This window comes from Ricinus communis, chromosome 7 (assembly GCF_019578655.1).
Source record: "Ricinus communis isolate WT05 ecotype wild-type chromosome 7, ASM1957865v1, whole genome shotgun sequence".
NCBI lineage: Eukaryota > Viridiplantae > Streptophyta > Magnoliopsida > Malpighiales > Euphorbiaceae > Ricinus > Ricinus communis.
Window position 1 is genome coordinate 10,749,960 of NC_063262.1, and position 21,677 is coordinate 10,771,636.

The following is a 21,677-nucleotide window of genomic DNA, read 5'->3' on the forward strand; positions in this document are numbered from 1 at the left end:
AAGCCCACTCAGTGTACTTCAATTTTAGAGTTTAAGCGCAATTAATGTTGATTAGCCTATTGGACTAAAGTTTTCATGTGGGTTCAATTTTAGCCCTAAATTTATATGCCCACTTTTTAATTAAGCAGTCATATTACAATTATTTATTAGACATCACATGAAATAAACAAAAATAAAGAGCAGACATATAAACCTAACTATTGTAGCCCGGCCTACAACTAAATTTGCAAAGAAAAAACTCTAAAATCTAATACAGTACACAAAACTGATGAAAATACATCAAAACTCAATAAAAAGCTAAAATTTAGGGCAAAAATGTGGAGAGCCGATCGGCATTGGACATAGAGTTGATCAGCTTTGGGGTATTCAGACAGGCTTTTTTGACTTCCGGTGTATTCCTCGCATTCCTAAAGCCAATTTTAACATGCACAGAAGGTGAAAAACAATTAGAATGTGAAAGAAATAAAATAAAATAAAAGTAAAACATAAACAACAGAAATCAATCGATTGAATCAGAAACCCTAAACTTGATACAAAACCCTAGAAACTAAAAAAAAAAAAAAGCAAACAATGATGGCGGATTAATCATACAATTCTAATAAACTAATTTAATTACTGAATCATAATAAAAATATAAATCTAATCATTAATCCTATGCATGTGTTTAATCAGATTCAAAACCCTAATATTGGTAAAATTATCATATTCAAAACTCTGGTGTTCTTATTATCAGATTTCAGAACCCAATAAACTAATAACATGCAAATCCGCAAGAAACCCTAATCTATTCATATAAAATCAATCATAATCATGTCTCTAAAGCAAAACGTCAAAAATAAAAAATAAAAATAAAGAAACCAGTTTAAGATAATGTTGATGATAATGGATGCATGTTTGTAGAAACCCTCAAACTGTCACTATAGTTGATGGTTCTATGAGTCTCAGCTGATGAAGATGCAGTTGAATTAAAGACTAGTTGTGAATCCAATTATTGAGAAAACTTATGTCGATGAAAAGAAAGATTTCTAAAAATAGTTTTTTCTGCAGTAGCCTTCTTTCTTAGTGACCTAAATCTTCTACCTAATAAAGGACGATAAATTTTTTCTTTTCTCAATTCAATATTAGCTTATGTACTCACTGGTTTGTTTTTTTTTTCTCTGTGTTGTGTGTTCTCTTCCTAAACCTTGGATGTCTCTTTCTATTTATAGAGGTAGGATTTCAAAAGAAACCCTTGAAGAAATAATAATCTCATATTAAATTGATAAATATTCAAATTTAATTTTTTGAATTTAAGTAAACATCATTAAAAGTCCATGATTATCGTCAAAAACCTTCGAGAATCTGTATCTGGACGCAAAATCGTCAGAAGAAACGAAGTCGAAGTGAAAATGCCCCAAGCAATACTGTCTTCCGAAACCCGAAAAGACAGTAACTTTCATCACATAATTTTCTGTAATTTCTTTTACATCTAAATCTGGAAAAGAAGTACTGACAATGATGTAGCTATATTTTCAGTTATTTTTAATTATTTTTTTTATTTTTTAATTAGAGTTTAATTATTTTACTCCAATAACAAAAAAAAATTAAAATCCTTTCTCAATAAGCTAATTAATACAATTTGCACAAAGGGGTTGATGGTTCGGTTAACCAACACATTGAACAATTTTATAAACCTATATCGGTTAATTGTTTGAGCTTTTTTCTTTACTAATTGATTGGATTTCTAAATTAATTTCTTTTATTGTTATTTTCTGATTTTGTTGGTCATGGATTTTTCTTTTAAAATTAAAATTTCTACATATATCTATAGACTCGATTAACTAATTTGTTTAGTTCATTCATCGTTTTTGTTCGGGTTTTTCTACCTTAACCCTAAGCACAATTAGAATCAAGTTTTATGACATGGAAGGTAACACAAACGGAGTGATCAATTCTTGATGTATTTAAATTAGCTGATTTGTAATCCCTCAGTGATTTGCTTGACGTAAGGAATGTTGTCATGATTTGATATAATCAAATACATGGAAAATAAATAGACATTCCGACAATAATTACAGACAATTATATTTCAGTAAAGTTGGTGGTTGAGTATTAATGAAGATAATCTCCGGTTCACAGAAAAAAAAAAAGAGAATTAAATGGCGGTTGAATTGTTAAATCCAGAGGACAAATGTAAATAGTCTTGCAATCAGAGGGCAAAGTGCAATATTGAGTATGGTATTTTAAAGTATTGGATGTTAATAGAAATTATATGAAGCTTTTACTTGTTTTATAGAATTTCTATAATTTATTTATAATACATTGATTTATGAGTTATTTGTGTATTTTTTTATATAATATTAGTAGTCTATTATTATTAAATATTTCTATTAAAAATCTTTTTAAAGAAAAGAAGTTAATAAACAAATTTAGAACGGATAAAAGCAAGGGGTTGTTGCTGCTATCACTAACCTCAACTATCTTGTCGACATTGTTTTGCATGCGTGTCACCTACAGACAGCGTTTTACTCTTACATTTTGTGTTTTCTCACGTCCAATTACAATCTCATTGAATCACCTTATAACAAATGTATTTCACTTAAATTTAGGAACATAAGCCTTAGTAAGAACTATTAATTACTAAAACATGTGTTTGTGCTTCAAGTGATACTTATTTAGTCTTAATTAATATTTCCTCTCCAATTTGCACATCATAATTATAATATATAAAAAATGTGAAGGAGGAAATAAATAAATTTACTAAAAAGGTCTTACTGATTATTTAATTAATTAAATTAATTAAAATTAATAAATCATTATTAATAACTTATTAATTATATATCTAATTTTAAAAATCTAACTCTATTAGGATTTTCAATGTTGGTTATAAAGTAATATTTTAAAAAATAATAAATCTAAAACTTTTGTATTATTGCTATTTTAACCTAATTTTACATTTTTATTGCAATTATAATCTATTTAGTGCAATTAATTTCATTTATACGTTCACTAGCCCTTGTGGTTGCCGTATTAGATCAAATTAATACTATTCCTTTCTCATTTGTATTTTCAATTTCAATTTTTATAAGTATAAGAAATTGTAATACTCATCTTTTTCAATATTAATAAGTGACACTAATGACTTTACTCATTAAAAAATAATATAATAATTTTGTTTTGTTTTGTTTTGTTTTATTCGGATTCGGATTTGTTATAGTACAGAAATACAATTTGGATAGAAAAATACTCTAGAGAGAATTTAGAGATAAAATACAACAAAAAAGGCAAAAAATTAAAAATAATGGAATAATATCATTATCATAAAGCGTGCCTTAATTAAGCATGGAAAATTTACAACCCTTATATTGACATTGGAACATGTAAATTAATTAGCAGTGTTTAAAAAATTATTAAGCATACACATTTTTACTGACTTGAATAAATTAACAATAACATAATTATTAATGAGAAATTTAAAATAAATCACCAAACTATGTATTTAACTAAAATTTTAAGATTTTTTTGAATGTTTATTGAAGAAGTATAATAAAAATAAAAGAAGCATATTATGATAAGATTGAACGAAAATTAAAATAACTTAATAATTCTATAATATTATTATTTAAAGTTAATTTTTATTGACAACTAATATATTTCAGTACAATTTTGTGTTGTGGTCGACAATTGAATTTTATAATTTAAAGATTATATAATTTTTTTTAATATTGAAAGTCTTTGATTTTAGATTTAAATGTTGTTTTAAATATTTAAATAAACTAATCTAATTTAATTTGTCATTATGTAACACTAAAAGTGTTTATAATTCTAATTTTGATAATTATTTTATTTCTTAATATATATATATATATATATATATATATATATATATATATATATATATATATATAACTGTGAAGGACATAGGGAAAAACAGTGTTACTAAAAGAGCCTTACTCATTGTTTAATTATTATGATTGATTTAATTATTTTTTAATTAATATATTAATAGATAATATTAATAATTCATAAGTACAAGTTTAATCCTAAAGTCCGACTCGATTAGGCTTTTCAATTTTGACTATAGGATAAAATTTCATTAAATGGAAAATATTTTGTATATAATAAAATCAAATTTTATAAGAAGAATGTGAAATCTAATAGCAATTTAAGATGATATCATGTTGTTGATCTTATTTTGGCAGAATAAAATTTTTAATTAATAAAACATAATAGAGAAACCTATAAAAAAATTGTTAGTAAGTAATATGAAATTACATTAAAATACAAGTCTAATTTTATATATAATAAATTATTAAATTTGATTAAAAATTTAAAAAAAGTGAAGAATGATAGAAATTAAATATGACATTTCTGTTGTTGATTTTTTTTGGTAGAATATAATTTCTAATGAAAAATTTAAAAAACATTAGTTTTCTAATTGAATTATACAAACTCAATTGTCACTAAACCTAAATATTATATTGTATAGATGACAAAGATTTATAATGCATAAACGAGTACAATGTTATATTTTGTATTTATATAATAGTAGTTCTCTAATTGAATAATATAAACTCGATGGTCACTTAATCTAAATTTTAAGATTGTATGATGACATAGAATTATAATGCACAAATGAATACAATGTTATATTTTGTATTTACATAGTAATAGTTCTTTAATTGAATTATTTAAATTCAATTTTCACTGAAATCAAATTTTAAAATTGTATGGATATCAAATTACTATGTTAATACGATATAAGTATGTTTATTCTCTCTTAAAAAAGTATGCATATATTTTATAGGAAAAATTTCAGTAAACTATCATATAGTTTTTTAATATATTTTTACTTTAGAGCCTGTGGTTTACTTTTTTTCACTTTGATAACTTATGAATATGATCATTAATAAATAACGGCTAAATTACATAATACCGTTAGCAAGTGCTAACGTGGTAGTTGAAAAAATAGTTGCTATTGCGTGGTATGTCAGAATTTATTAACAATATTGTGCAATTTAACCGTTATTTGCTAATAGCCATATTCACAGGATACTAAAATGAAAAAAAATAAATTATAGATCCTAAATGAAAATACGTTAAACCACAAAATAATTTTATAAAATTTTCTCTATTTTATATGTTAATATATTTTTATCAATATATAAGTTATACATAGCATATACGGTTTTCAACTTAATGATTCTATCATTAATCTTTAACAATAATTTCAAAGTTTCATAAAAAAATAACAATTTTAAAGTAATTAACATATTTTATATATAAAAGCCTTGTAAAATTTTCATAATAATTTGGACAACTTTTTTTTTAAACTTTAAAAAATCTTGAAAAATAAATTATCAAGACTTCTATTTGATTATATTTATCCAAAATAGTTATAATAACTTAAATAAATTTTAGATATCTAAACTCTAAATAGAATATTAGACGTTAAAGATTTAAATTTATAATTTTTTAAAATAAAAAATAAAAAATAATTTATACTAGAAAATATTTATTATATTTTACCTTATTAAAATAAAATATAATAATTATTATTATATAATTCTTTAAATTGAATTAATATGCTTTTAAAACATAAACAAATCTTAATTCCTTAATATATTAAATTATTTATTACTAACTAAGAAAACAATCAATATAAATTTTACAAATTATAAATCTATTTCAAGAAGAATTTACTATAGTAACAGAATTTTATTATTATCTTAAAAATAGAAATATTTATGATATTAAATTTAAAAATATATATTACTTTATTTTTAAGTCATATCGTGTCAAATAATTAAAGTGAGTAAAAAAACTTTACTCTCTAGTTCAAGTAAACATACAAAGCAAAAGAAGTTTCGAAGTAAGACCATTTCTTGGATTAAAGTCAATTTTTACCTCAACATTTTATGCTTGCAAAAGCCCATAATAGGGATCAAACCTCACCAAATTCAAAATAATAATAAAATAAATAAATAGATAAATGATAGGAGAGCAACTTAACAGCAATTAAAAACAATAAAACAAAATAATCAGTAAAGATAAAGAAATTTCTAATTGGATGCAAAAGGTTGCTCAAGTGACAGCCATATAATGCATTAGGAATGGAAATTCCATTTGTAAGCAGAGTCGTATGATCTGTTAACAATAAAAACAGAAATTACTTTCACAGAAAAGGTTCTTATAGAAGAGTAGGCCAATATCAGCTTCATTATTTAAGAGATCAATACCCAAAATATGACTCTTGTCTTAATTAAGGCAATACATGCCCAACAAATTCCAATCTACCCAAGACAGACATATTTAAAAACCACTATTGCAAAAGACCCTTCATTAAAGGGTTTTAGAAGACTTCACACCTCAAGCTTCAGGTGTATCCGACCGCATTGCTGTTACAAAACAAACAAAACATTTTATCAGAATGAATCATGCTTAAGAGCAATAACAGTAACAAGCAGGACAAGAAAGTTACTGTGCATGAACACACATGTATCAAGAAATAAAAAATCAATAAATAAACCAAAGCAGAACTGTGCTTGGATGACACTGGTAAGGAGTACTCTTTTTGCAGAAAAAAAACACCAGAAACAATTTAACTTATGCACTCCATGGTAATGGGTCCCCGTGGCTAGTGAAATGTCATTTTGTTCAGATGATCTATATCTATTGGACATATAAAAATCTTTCATATACATTTCAAGAATCCAAGAGCTCATTGATTCCAATCACAAACCCCTCCAAAAAATATAATGTCACATGAATTATTTCTGGAGCTCCATTTTTAGATAAAAAATAGTGAAAGAAAACATGAAGCATATGAGATAACTGCTAAACCAGAAAGTTGAACAAAATTGATTGTAGAAAGATGAACGAGCTCATTCATTGCCTAATGTCAAAGCAAACAAGAATCTCCCACACCTACTGCCAAAAATGCAAGAAACTGTTTGCGTACTAGAAAAACAGCATTAGTGATGATATAACATGCAATTGGCACATAATAGACAATCACTACAGTTTAACAAGGGAGCATGACATCAATGGAAAGCCACAATTTTATCATGGACTTGTGATTTTCCTTTAAAATATATAAGAAAAAATATGAGCTTGGGCTTTTGCACATATGCCCCAAAGGATTAATAATCCAAATCATAAAATCATTCTCTTCCGTTTGTAGACAAAAAATGACAATACTAAGTTCAATGTTCCGTACATGGAATGCAACAGTGCGAATCTCTCGAGTTATATAACTATCAGCGACGGAAATCGGGACACAAAACTGAGACATGTACCAAGAACATACAATCCCAGAAGCTACAGTATGAGGAAACAAAGGAGAAGAGTTCCACAAAGACTATAGTAACAATAGACAAGTGATGAATCCTAGCATCAAACCCTGGAGAAAGCTCTCCAGCCATCCAAATGAAAAGCTCCAACTCGAATATAGAAAGAAAAATACCATATAACCAAAGATTTTATACACAAAAGTGGCTTGATAGGAACCAGTACTAACAGCCTTTATTATTAAGTTACGAGTAAAATACACTACCATTAAGCTACTATGCTAATGGCATTGACAACCACAAATTTCAAATAGCTATGCTACCATACAGGCATATGCTTTTAGGTAAAAGAACTTCATCCTTTGATTAATAGTTGATGCATAGACTAAGATCTAAGAAGTGGAATAGTCTGGTTCAAGTTATGTTGTAAGATGATCATGATAGTGCAAAAAGTTGCAGCTGACTATCATTGCAACTATTGAAATATTGTAGCAAAAAACAAGTTCAGACAAATAAGATGAAAGTTACAAGCATATGGAGTTTTAGAAATTATTTAAGCAAAAGGTCTTCAGGGAATTAACAGCCAGGAAATACAACAGAGAAAAACTAACATAACTTTTCTATATTAAGCATCTAATAAAAACTTAGCATGTTAACCAAAACTGTTCTAAGCTTTTTAGGATTTTCTGTTGGGCATCCATAAAATGGAACTTCTCTACATTATTAAAAAAAAAAAAACAAAACCCTTGTAAATTTTAGCTTAAACTTAAGTCTACATGAAGATAAAAAAAGAAAGAGCATCCTAAATCTGCTTTAAGGGTGTTTAAGTGATAGTATACAACCTAGATGAACTAGAGTGACCAAATTACATAAAACTCCCTAAAATTAGGAAAATCCAATATCTTCTAAAAGAATAAATAAATCTCACAAAAAGACTAATTCTTTTTTAGTAAGGAAAGAACAGGATTGAAATGCAAGAAATCATCGCACGCAAGATTCAACAGATAACAACAAACCCAGATCAAAAACCCAGAAATGAATCAACAAAAGAAACCAAGAAAGAAAAAAAATAAAAGAATCAGATCTTGAAAGAAATGATAGAACAAAAGGAATACGTACTGGGTTTTTGGGGCTTGCCATCGACCCATTTGGAGACAGAGAAATGGACCTTCTCGCGAGTTAGTGCTTCGGTCTTGTGAGGCTCCTTGAGGCAATTCCTAACAAGATTTGCACAGATGTTTGAATAGGTTATGTATGTCATCCCTGCTGCTCTCCAAAACGGTACCGCTGCGTTTGACGCCATTTCAGTCCTTTCTTCTTTCCGTTGTTGCTCTCTGTTCCTCTGCTTCGTTTTATGAATTATTATTTTTATTTATGAGTTATGACCTAGCCTTTCTTCTGTATAAACTATTGGGCCAAAAACACTCCATTCATACTATCCGATAAATGATAGAAGGCCCAAAGGCAACTACCCATGTGTGAAAATAAATAATGTTGCCATTTTTTTTTCTTTAAACAATATTGTGCTTTTAACACAACTATTATACATGGCAATCAAGAGGGAGGAGAAGAGAATGTATTTTAAATAGAAGGCAATAAAAATAAATAGAAAATATTTATTTTATTGTGTTTAGTTATATAAAAACTTTCATTAGAAAAAAGAAAAGGATTTAATTAATTTTAAATTTTCTTATTACATTATAGAAATAAAAAATAATTAATTAATTTGTAATTTCTTTGTATGAGTTGAAACTTTTTACACTCCAAATTGGAGTTAATCAATTTCAACTTACTACAATGAAAATAAAAGAGAATCATTCCCTTTTAATTCCCTTTCCTTTCTAAATTTTTTTTCTATCAAACATGATTAGAATTAGTTTTCCATCTATTCACTTCCTTTCTCCTTAGATTACCCTCCATTCATACATTAAAAAAAAAAAATTATATGATAAGGGAGAAAAATTTGTAAAATTTTTTTCCAACCTTTTACTTTTTAAATTTTTACGGAGATATATGTTAATGGTATATATATTTTTATCGATTTGGTATGTATTATTGAAGTATTTATGCTATTGAATTAGTTGACATATATTTAGTATACTTGCTTTGTAAATGATATATATTTCATATATTTTTTAAATTTTTTTATTACTATTATTAAATATTTTAGTAATTAAAACTATATTATAGTATATAAAACTGTTTTTGGATCTGTTTTGTACTATTGGTATCTATTTTATGTATTCTGATATTTATTTCATATATATTTAATATATCTATGATCTATCTATAATCTATAATTAATCAATCAGTAACTATTAATTTTATCTTATTCTAATTCTATAAGTAATTAATTTAATTTTCTATCCTATATAGAATTAATAAGTGACTGAACTAACTCAATCCTAATTCTATCAAAATTTTATACATATTCTTAATCCAATAAGATATAGATGAATTTTAGTCAGAAAAAAGGGTATGATACTATCAATATCCATTTTCCGAATCTAGATATCGAGAGAACTACAGAAGACTTTATAATGAAAGTTAATGCATTTCTCGAGTCTTGGAAAATTAAGGAAGGACAAATCTAAATTAGAGTTGAAAATAATTGAATCTAAATTAGAGTTAGAAATAATTAAACCAAAATTACTTTTTCTAGAATCAATTTGGACTCAATTGCCAGAAAGAATTAAGTTTGAGAGGTGAAATAACAATTTTTGCAAGTTTAGGGACTAAATCGCTAAAATTTCTCAAACTTTTTACTCACAAAGCCAATCGGCTCTGCGTACAGTTGAATCGGCTATCCACAGTGTCAATTGGCTATTTTTCGAGATTTGAAGCCCTTTTTATACTTTTTTTGAATTAAAACATTGAAATTGATGAAAAGAACTTTTTAGAAGTGATTTATGATAATTATTGAATACTTTTAGTGATAATTATTTGAATATTATATATTAATATGAAAAAAGAGAAAGATAATAGATGATTTGTATTTTAAATAATTAACACTTATCTAATACATCTAGGGTTTCCTAAAATTCTACCTCTATAAATACATTATTAAGTTCCAAGTCCAAGACCAGTTATATCGATTATAGGTTACTGTTACTAAAAATACTACCTATGTTCGATTAAGTAGAAAGCTTTTTTGGTAACTAGAGAGATAAGTTACTAAAAAAGAACTCAGGAATAGGAAAGTTTTCTTCTTGAATGGCTTAAGTTTTTCTTAAGCCCAAAACAACACTGGATTCTCATCCGATCTTCGATTCAACCACCTCATCATCTCTAAAGACTCACAGATTAACAAGTGTTTTTTTATTTTCTAGGGGTTTGTATTATTTTTATAATTTATGGCTTAATTTGATTTATATGATTATGATTTTTACTTCATATTTTTTAGTTTTAATCATGTTTTTATCTCTTATGTATGTTAAATTGGCTTCTAGGCTAGAAAAGGATAAAAAAATCACAAAACCGACCATAATCAAGCTCTGGAACCGATCGACTCTACACTAAGTCGATCGACTCTATGATGTCACCGATTGGCTATGTGCTAAGCCAAATCGGCTCTGCGATGTCATCAATCGATTATTCGTCCCAAATTGCCCTAATTCGCGGATTTTCAAGCCCTTTGCTGATTTTTACCAATTTTCACTTATTTTAGTCATTTTTCTTAAGTACATTAGTTAATAATTATATTTACTGCTTTTTTGATTTTTTTTACTTTATTTTAATAGTGATAAAAAATTGTTATATGACTATTAACTAAAATTGGACATCTAGACTTAGGTCCTAAAACTTGGAATTTGGCATGCAATCTATAGTCCATTAGGTTAATATATTGGTAAGTTTGGACTTAAATTAAAATCTAATTAGACTTAGTGTGCTTTGCCATGTTTAGTTAATTAATCAACTCACTTAGAATAAGATTACTAAATCAAGTCTTGGCATGTAAGATGTAGCCTATTTAGGTTAAAAACTTGGTAAATTGGGCTAGGCTAGGTGGTCCTCCTTATACATAATTGAATAGTTAATTTAGGCTAACAATACAATTGGGAATTGGGCTAAACCTAAAGTGGGTAGACTTAGGCGGACCTCACATGATGTAGTACTTGATATGTAATAATGTAATTGTTGCATTTATAGAGAATAACCCATTAAATAATAAAAGTAAAGACAAAGATACACAAATAAGAAAGTTGGCTTCCGGATCCATCTCTATATTTCTGATGTAAGCTTCTTTGTAGAATCGAGAAGTGTCATTTATTAGTAAAAATGTCCTAGTAAATTATCCGGGTGGCAACTCCCATCTTTGCACTAGTCTTTATAACTAGTTAGCTTGTTCCCAATTAGGTTGAAAAGCTTTGCAGTGCCGTAATTGCTAAAGACACTTGGATGTGCGCCCGAAACCGCCACCCATAGTGGCAACTCCGCTAGGGATAAGAGAAGCTAATCCTAATGTATGTTTGTCTTTAATTTTATTATGTAATGAGTGATTCTTGAATTACTACACCATTATCACACATTATGTACTTTGGTCCCTGTAGCCCCGATGGCTTCGGTTAGTGTTTTTTTGGTTCCGCTCGAACTTTGAAATTACGACACTGGCTAACCATTACTCTCAAGTAACGAGTGAATTTCCTTCATCGTATGGACCCTTGAGTGGGGAGATGAGCCAAGGAAGTACACTTTTTATCTGTGGGAGCCTTTATCCTTACATAGGACTCTACTCATAGTAATGATAGTAGCAAGCTCACTTAGGAACCCTATTATTTAATATTTGAGATGTTTATCTTTATAAGTACTTTAGCCCACATATTGAAAAGCTTTGGCCTAAAAACATGTGGAATCAGGCCTCAAACCCAAAAATATGTAGGCTTTATACTTATATTGAAAAATAACTCCTTGTTTGCTTTAATATGCTTTGAGAGCTTATAGCATGCACGTCGAGCCTACTATCCCCTATTGATAAAAAGCCTAGGCCCCAAAATCCTAGGAGAGAAAGATTCACTATGAACCATGTGTGGAGTAATAAGGTTGGAAGAATGATTGTATAGTACTTTGTAAATTTCTTTGTATTTTCTAACCTTTTTGCATCTCACGTGCATCATACATACCATGCATCTCATGCATCACTCCAACTCTATATTTTGAAGTCATTTTAGATTATCGTCCATAGTTTTGGATAAGATAAGAATGGATATCAAGAAGGCTCATTTCACTAGCAATCAAGACAAGAGCCTAATAAGTAGCACTTTAGAAGTTGAAACAAAGATAGCCTATAAGCAAGACATTAATGCAATAAAGACCGAAATCATTGTTGACCTAAAGATTATGATCCGAGAGGAACTCTAGCAAGCTTTTGCTGATATTTTTAGGAAATAGACTATCCAAAAGATTGCTATTCGTGATGAAGAAACACATGGTGACCACCTTTGGAATCTAGATGACTACATGCTAGATAAAGTTAAGAAAGAGTTTGCTTTTACTGCAAAAGCTGTTGTAAAATCTGAGAATCTACATAGTCTAACTAAACAGCTCAACAAGATGTAAAATATGCTGAAAGATCAAGGTTTAGATTCAATCTTTGATTTCGACGAACTAATGCTGATTGGAGAAGACAAGTTGCCTCCTAAGTTTCACATGCCTGAAATGCAAAAGTTCAATGGAAAATGGAGATTCAAAGGTGCACTTGAAGCAATATGCTACTATTATGAGTACTACTTATTTGGCTAAGACCCAAATCATTAAGTTATTTATACTGTCATTAGAAGGCCTAGTTATGAACTGATACCATGGGTTGGAAAGGCCCATCAAGTCTAATTAGAAAAAGTTTTGTGATGCTTTTGTGCAGTAATATGACTACAATGCTCAGCTAGAAGTCTCTATAAGAGAATTAGAATCGATGAAGCAAAAGCCTAATGAATCATTTTCTAACTTCTTAACTAGATGGAGGAACAAAGAAGTTTTAACGAAGAACAAGCCTTTTAAAAATGATCAAGTTCGAATGATAGTCCAAAATGTTCCCCCATCTTGGGTGAAAAAGCTGCAAATGATGAATCACACGACCTTCACAAGCTTATACGATGGTGATTGACAAGTATAAGAAATTGAAAATGCTAAAGCTAGTTAGAGCATGAAAAACTTTGAAGCTACAGAGATTGAAAAGCTACCATTTAAAGAAAATGAAACTTCACAAGATTCAACTCTTGATTTGTTTTAAGATAAAAATATGATTATGCTTTTAGGATCAATGAAATAACTCTGATTTTTGCTTTTTTAGTGTTTATCTTAATGGTATTATGCATTATAATGATTATTATATAAGCATGTTTAACATTAATTCTATTTGAATTGGTTTATTTAATCTAGGCACAAATGATAATCTTATATACATTTTTATATCACATAATATAACTCTTGAAGACAGAAAAAGATGAGAGAATAAGAAAGAGAAAAAAAAATAAAGAAAAAATAAAGAGAAAAAAAAAGTATTTGATGCAACATGATTGAATTCAAGGTAGCAGAATTATTCACTAGACTAGGAGTAAAGCAAGAAGGCCAAATTCATCCCTCATCACATAGTAACCTTGAAGTAGGGATCCCCGAAGATTAAAAGAGATTAAATATTAGTGCTCTAACTCTTGAAAAATACAAGACCTATTGCATTTGACTCCAAAAAGAAACTTAGACCGAGTTGGAAAACTTCCATATCAAATAAAAAGAAAAGATTAAGCTTGAAGATGCTGAAAGGAGTTCAAATCTCAGGGGCAATAAGTTCACAAGTCAATCTATACTATTTCAGATACTATCTTTTGAAAAAAAAATAGAAAAACAAATCTTCCTGACAAGAGGATCTCTATAAGTTAGTCAGAAAAAAGTTAAAGAAATAAAAGGTGAGAGAAAAATATTCGACCAGAAAATCCGAATGGACTAGTTGATAACAAAAGTCATATTATGTGAAATAAAAAATTACTCATTTGTGCCCTTATTAAATGAAAAAGATTTGATTAGAATTTCTATCAAACTTGCACATTAATTTTCATTGCTTGCGCTCTACTAGAAGGAAAAACAAAATAAGAAGCAGAATCTATGAGATCTAAATAGAAGCAAGATCATTTTCTTTAGCTCTCTTATAGGAAAACCTAAGAATTTATAGCATTCAAGTCTCCATCAATCTTGACATCGCACTCAATAAATCGACGGAGCTAGAGTCTTTTAGTTTTCATTCGAGAAATTTTATCCCAAAAGAAATCTTGAAAATTAATAGAATCATCTGCAAGCTTAACAAAAGAGACTACAAGTACTCAAGTAACCAAATCTACAAAAAGAGAAAAAAAAAATAAAAAATAAAAAAGTAAAGAAAAGAAAACGGTAAATTGAAAACTTGATAGGGCGGCACAAATAGAGTTTAACTTAAAAACTTGAAAGGACTATTTAGGCAAAAATTAAGACATTAGCCTGCTAAGTTGAAAACTCAAAAGGGCAGATTAGGCAAAAGTTAAGGCGTAAAAGTGAGAAAAGAAAAGAGATTTGGTTGCTATCTGCATGAGATTATGGCAAAGCCAACTGTCATTGCACAAGTATCAATACAACCTCCAAGAAAAATTATTCAGTCTTCGCATGCTTGAGTTATCTCTAGATCTGCACTTTCTGTTGTCATTTTGACTTTCAGTTCTTTGATATGAATCAATTACAACATCAAACATTAGGCTACATGCCATGTGCCCCAAGAGTAGGTGATCTGTCTAGACTAAAGGATGATTTTTTTAGAAATCTATTACATGTCATACATAATAAGTATATCACGTAGCTTCACTAATTTTACTTGATTTGATTTCTATATACTTGTATAACTGCCACTAACTTGTAACAGGAAAGTGAAAATAAGAAAATGCTCGATCCACACTCAAGTTTACTTTCCGAAGTGGAGATTATCAAGTTTATCTTCCAAAGTGGAAGATCATTAATGCACATCGTGAAGCGGAAGTTATCCAAGAGAGTACAATACATATTAAATTACAACCCAAAGTGGAAATTACAACATAGTTGCATCCAAAGCGAAAGTGATAAAAAAGCTAGAGAAAAGTCTCTACAAGCATAAATCATCGGGCATTAGTTTCCAAATTATTGGATGTAGTTCCCAAAACCAATAGTTGTTATTCCCAAAATTAACCTGTATGGTTCTCAAATCATCAGGTGTGGTTCTCAAAATCAACAAGCATGGTTCCCAAAATCAACAGGCGTGGTTTCCAAATCATTGGGCGTGGTTCTCAAAATCAATGGGCATGGTTTCCAAATCAACAGGCGTGGTCCTTAAATCATCGGACATGGTTCCCCAAATCAAGGGGCGTGGTCCCTACATCATCGGGCTAGTCCTTAAATTAGACGGGCATGGTCTCTAAATCAAATCCAGATAGAAAGTCTACACCAACACGAGTCTAAGAAGCATGGCTTCTATAGCTCACTCATCTACAATCATCTTGAGGTCATCTACAATTATCTTGAGGGGAGATCTTCAAGATGTAATAGAACAACACATACAAAATAGGAAAAAAAATTAGTCCCAATTATAGAAAAGCAAATGAAAGTCACTTTCTTATAACACTAAAAAATCAAATCCAAAAAGATCATCCTTATCAAAAGCAAGCGGTAGTAAAGGACCAAGAATATAGAGGAAAAAAATGTAGAAAAGAAAAAAAGTCTTTAGGTAATAGGAAAAAAAGAGAACAAAATTAGACAAACTCATCATAATCGAAGAAAGATCTAAACCAATGAGACTTTCCATAGATTTTGATCATGGAAAATACTTGTAAGAAAGGCCGAGAACATAATTAAATCAACAATCCATTAAAAATCACTAAACATAGCCACTAAGTGAAATTCCAAATAATCTGTATTGCTATAAATGCTGAGAGTAAAGAAATCACATCAAAGAAATTAAAAAAAAAATAGAAACAAGGATCCATGGGAAATCAAGATCAAAGAGGCATGCAATGAGAAAAAGGGATAAAGGAGCATTGTAGCACCTAGTTAAGGCGGCGAGATTCTAGAATAGTAAAGAAAGAAGTTGAGCTTAAGGTTTCTATTTCAACACTTACAAGAAGATAGTAAAAATCTATTAGACGATAACGTATTGACATGAGTGTAATTGTAAAGCATAAGTAAAACAACAATAAGGCCTCAACAAGCTTAATGGGCAAATGAGTAAGTTAGCAACGCTGCGTGATGCCTTTTTTAGCATGGAAGCTTTAGGCAATATAGACAGGTGTTCTTCATTTATTAAGGCCACTAGGTAATTTTGACATGTAAAACCAATTAAAGACGGCCAGGGCAAAAAAGTAATTTTAGTTTACAAAATTAATTGGACATATCATGTTCATCTATAGTGCTTTTGTTTACCCTTATATCTATTACTAGATAGTAGGTTACATCTTATTTAGATGATCAATAATTTCTATTGGAGACATTAGATAAGATCTATAACTAGTAGATGTAACCCACAACTATAGAGGATGATAATCTTTTAATCGGATAGCTCTTTTTTTCTATAGAAAGTATAAACATGAGTCTAAACGAAAGAAAAATGTAATTTAATTTATAATATATGTATTATTATTTAAATATAAAATATTCATAATATTGCGTGTTAATTACAAACAATTACATGTAATCCACTAAAAATTACTAACAAAAATTCAACTTTATGGCGCCAGTCGTTGTGAAAAATAGTAATAATGAAAAACCAATTTTAACCTTTTGATGTCCAAAATTGGACCTGTTTGTGGAAGTCTGATTGGCTGGTTGGATCAGATTTGACAACCTAAACTGTTAATTGGTTTATATTTCATTGATAAACAATCTTACTTGGCTTGTCTCCAGGTAAAACCTTAAAAAGTTAATCTCATATGCATCTGTAATCCTCTCTTTTTGCAAGTCAGGTTCTAGACACTTAAGTGCCTGTAACCAACTTTATCATTTATTGCTCACACTTGAAATATTTGAAACCAGTATTTGTTATACAGTCAAGGCAAATGCCTTCACATGATTAAAGTCCTGAATGCACTCATTAATTTGTGGTATTCTTGCGCAAAATTTAAGCTTAATCGTAGGTTCCATCCAAGTGATGTTTTCCTCAAGTATCTTAGTCATCCATATCTGTTTATAATATTTTAACTTGCACTCATAACCCTTCTTTGTTTTTTTTTTTTTTTTTTTCCATTCATAGATGGGTGTTTGCCAGAAGTGTGGGGATAAAGGTGATATGAAATGTCTTGTATATTGTGTGAAGTGTCAGGTTTCCTCGGAGCATAGGTATATTTAGAACCAATAATTCCTTTTTGTTATCTGATAAATATGATAAGTCAATGCTCCACAATGAGACAGCATAATGTTTTTTCTTTTTTAGTTTTTAATCCTCATTGAAATTATATAGTTGAATATGTTTTGTTACTTCAAGCATGTAAAAACAAAACAGAGCATAACTGTTTATTCTCATGTAAATAATGATACTGTTTACTCTGTTTCACTTGTCTAATTTCTTTATTCAATTGTTGAGTAATAGATTGTGATATTTTTCTTTGTTTGTGTATTTTAGTTATTGTCTGGAGACTTTACCTGGAGAAGGTGATAAAATGATGACATGGACATGTGCAGAATGTAGTCTAAGAGATGCCAAGCCTAGACCCATTCCATCCATTAAAAGTGCACGCATTAGCCAAGCTGTGAAAACTAGGATGAATAGGATCAAGATGCGGAAGAATACCAGTTTCCCTAGGGTAAATTCACAGGCTAACAGGAATGCAGATAGGCTGGCTAATGCGAAGCAGCCTACAGGTGATTCTTCCCCAAAAAAGGTGATAGAAAGGTTGCCCTCTGCTTGTGATGGTTCCCCAAAAAATGAGATAGAAAGGCCGTTCTCTTCTTGTGATAGTTCTCCTGAAGTGGAGATAGATGAGCTGCCTCTTCTTTGCCTAGTGCTGGAAATGGAGAGTCCAGAAAACCAAAGAGAAGGTTGGTCGTTTTAGATGGAAACTCTGACGAGGAGTTTGAACCTATTAAACGCTTCGAAGTCGATCCTTGGCATTTAGATCCTTCTGTAGGTGCTCATTCATTGAACATATCACACATGTCATATCCTGAAGACAACAATTATGTCCATGCTCAACCAATCAGTGATCCAATATGGAGGTAACTTTGGTTGTTTCATATTTTATCAGTAGGCTTATAGCCCAGAAGCATTCTATCAGTTGCTACAAACTACAAAAGCACTTGCAAGGCAAAGCTGATTCTGTTTCTTTTCTCTTTTTTCTTTTTTTCCTTTACCAAGGGGATGCTTGAGTATTCAAAATAACAAAAATCCAACTGCTATTGGAATTCTTGCCCACTTATCAAGTAAAGCTTGTATAGAAGTAGGCGATGCAGCAAAACAACTGCCAATGCATCTGAATGCAGCAATCTTTTCTAGGTCTGATGCATGGCCCCAAAAGTTTGAGATAGAATCTCCGACTGATGAAAGTATTGGTCTTTATTTTTTTCCTGAAAGTGAAAGGTTGCCTCTTCTTAGATCTTACTACAGGATTATGCTTCTTTAATTGTTTTATAGGCTATTCTTTTTCATTAATTTTTGCCTTTTTGATTATCTTTTTTTCTTTTTCCTCTGATAGGGATGAAAAGTTTTTTGACAACCTAATGAATCATATAATCAACCATGACCAAGCTATCAAGGCGGTGGTAAACAATATGGAGCTATTAGTCTTCTCTTCTCGTGAACTGCCTCCGGAACACTGGCGTAAGGACCTTTCTTATTTGACAGTTTCATCATTGAATAATAAATACTTGCTCTAGACGTATATTCCTACCCGGTCATTAAGTTGATAGATTGATGACATATTTATTAATATTAAATAATTGACTATGTGTTAATTATCTAATGGTTAAGTGTTTTTACACTTAATTACGTATCACTTTCTATAGGGCTGAGCAAGAGATTCGGAGATTCCGAACCGTATCGAAAACAGAATTGAAAGTATCCAGAATGGAAAAATATCCGTTGACTATTTGACTCTCTCCGAATAAACAATACTGAAATTTTCTTTTGGTACCAAAGAATCAAAACTAAAATCGATTTAAAAGATTTTATTTATTTATTTACTTTTATTATAAGTAAGTCCAAATCCTAAGCCCAGATTTAGAACCAAATATAAAAGCCTTACCAGATACAAATCTAACAATTGTCTAAATCTAAAATAAAAACACTAAGTTTGGGTAAATAGCCATGTTGGTATCAATACTTTGGCCTATATTTTCAATTGGTATCAATGTATTGAAATTTTTTTCCTTATGGTATCAAAATATTAATTTTTGTTATAGAGGATGATATCTGCTGGTAACCTGTTCAATTATTTATGAAGAGCTCCACATCAGCATCCCATTCATTATCCACATCACTCTTAACAAATAGGGTAAAGTCCTCTATAGATACCAAAACTTTGTCACTTATATTCAAATAGTATCAATTCTTCAATTTATTTCTTTTAGTGTTATACTCATTATTTAATATTTAATTGGTGGCACCTATTAAATTTTTGGTAATTTTTTATTGATGTGTTAATAGTGTTATGATTAGGTAAACTTTCGGCTGCCACTAGTAAAAAATTATCGGAATTCCAATTGATATTGATGTCACCAAGCGTGTAAGGTAACAACGATGTAATTCATTTTTAAATGGGGGATTAAGGAATTTTGTTTAAGGGTTTTTTAGCATTAGTCTTTCATTGATGTTTTTAGGTAGGTATTTATAAAAGAAGTGCTAGTTATTTCCATGTCTGAGGTGGCTCTAAAAATTAAGAGGAATGTGAGTTCTGGTTTTTCAGGAGTAGTGCTTTGTAACTGTGTGAAATAGTGGTTCGACTATCGAGTGTGTTAATAGTCTACGCGGGTTGTTAAGTATTGGCTAGTTCTTAACTCGCATGGAAATTCGCCTGTAGACGAGTCTTCATCATGTACTATCAATTGAAATAGAAGAAAAAAATGAATGCGGTACTAAGAAGAAATAAATTGAAGAATCAATAACATTTGAATATAAGTGGCAAAGTTTTGGTATCAATGAGACTATTTACCTAAAGTCAAGCGTAATGTGGACGGTGAGTGGAATGCTAATATAGAGTTTCGCCTTCCATGTCATAAAAAAAATTGAACGAATTTTCAAAGGCTATTGTTGCTTGTAACAAAATTGATGTTTTGGTACCAAAAAGAAAAAAATTAAAGCATTGATACCAATTGGAAATATAGGTCAAAGTCTTGGTACCAATGAGGCTATTACCCCACTAAGTTTATATTTAATACAATATTAATTGTTCTCCAATTTTATCTTAATTTTATTAATAAAGTTTCAAGTTCTGTCATTTCATTCATTTAACTAAAAAAATGTAGGACCTAAGTTTTTTTAAAACTTTAATATGAAAAAATTATTCTAGCACCAAACAGATTGACATTATTAACTTATATGATGATATAGTGCTAATATGATATTAATTATGTTTATAAAAAAATTCTTATTAGTAATGTGTCTTTTAACTAATTAATAAGAAATAGTTTCTATTAATCTCTTTTAATATAACAACACTATATCGCATTAGATGGATTATATAAATTATCGCATTAGATGGATCATATAAAATGTATTTATCAGTTGGACAATGAAATTTTACAGATGTTCAGTTTGATGGATTGAAATTATTAAGTATACATATTTATTTAATATATAATTTTTTTATTAGCTTAATGGATTGAAAATAAACTTTTTTAATATGTAGTTGTCGAATAAAAATATAATGTAATTCTAGTGATTTTTATTGTTTGTTGTATATATTTTAAATAAACTTCACCAATTGATTTAAGCTAAAAAAATATTTTTAATTATTTTAAAATAAATCTTTTTTGGATCACTATAATCCCGTAATAGTCCAGTACCGTAATATAAAAATCTTCGTCTTGTTAGATCTGAATTTCCGCAATGAATAGTTTGCTACAGATTTTTATGCTACGGTATGGTTTGAAGATCCAATTTTGAAATCCTTGATATTTGATACAATTCAGTATGGTTCTAGAGATTTTATAATCTCTGGATGCCCGGATTCATGCTCACCCCTACTTATTCGTTACGGTGTATATATTTGGAGCTTTTTACCCTAAATCAATCTTCTTTTTTTTTTTTGGGATGAAATTCCCTAATATCTTATAGCAATCCGGTTGCAGGTTTCTGCATGAAGTATTATCTATGGGGTGTGTTTAATCCAAATTACAATGACTTTGCACCTCCAAAACGATGTCTGAATTCAAGAGGGACCTATCTTACCAAATGACGTCCATATTTTCCCGCATTTTGCAAGTTAGATTTTGTAA

The 21,677-nt window shown here is 29.3% G+C and overlaps 2 protein-coding genes across 2 annotated transcripts; one reads left to right on the plus strand and one right to left on the minus strand.

The window, feature by feature from the left end:
• Window positions 1-6,045: 6,045 nt before the first annotated feature.
• On the minus strand, window positions 6,046-8,638 carry LOC8259111 (ATP synthase subunit epsilon, mitochondrial). Its single transcript, XM_002517182.4, has 2 exons — window positions 8,388-8,638; window positions 6,046-6,377 (listed from the first exon to the last, which is right to left on the minus strand). The coding sequence occupies exons 1-2, from the start codon at window positions 8,569-8,571 to the stop codon at window positions 6,349-6,351; spliced, it is 213 nt and encodes a 70-aa protein (XP_002517228.1). The 5' UTR covers window positions 8,572-8,638; the 3' UTR covers window positions 6,046-6,348.
• Window positions 8,639-17,201: 8,563 nt separating this feature from the next.
• On the plus strand, window positions 17,202-19,722 carry LOC8259120. The gene is made up of 5 exons (XM_025157006.2): window positions 17,202-17,585; window positions 17,869-18,152; window positions 18,230-18,461; window positions 18,601-18,822; window positions 18,938-19,722. Exons 1-5 carry the CDS (start codon window positions 17,500-17,502, stop codon window positions 19,116-19,118), a joined length of 1,005 nt encoding a protein of 334 aa, XP_025012774.2. The 5' UTR covers window positions 17,202-17,499; the 3' UTR covers window positions 19,119-19,722.
• The last annotated feature ends 1,955 nt before the right edge of the window (window positions 19,723-21,677 follow it).

Bases quoted from the DNA above. Each gene is read 5' to 3' on its own strand.
- LOC8259111 (XM_002517182.4), bottom strand. From the start codon at position 8,571: ATGGCGTCAAACGCAGCGGTACCGTTTTGGAGAGCAGCAGGGATGACA. The intron at 6,378-8,387 runs GTACGTATTCCT...GTTTTGTAACAG, and splicing joins TGGCAAGCCCCAAAAACCCA to CAATGCGGTCGGATACACCT.
- LOC8259120 (XM_025157006.2), top strand. From the start codon at position 17,500: ATGGGTGTTTGCCAGAAGTGTGGGGATAAAGGTGATATGAAATGTCTT. The intron at 18,462-18,600 runs GTAACTTTGGTT...TCCTTTACCAAG, and splicing joins ATCAGTGATCCAATATGGAG to GGGATGCTTGAGTATTCAAA. The intron at 18,823-18,937 runs GTTGCCTCTTCT...TTCCTCTGATAG, and splicing joins TTTTTTCCTGAAAGTGAAAG to GGATGAAAAGTTTTTTGACA.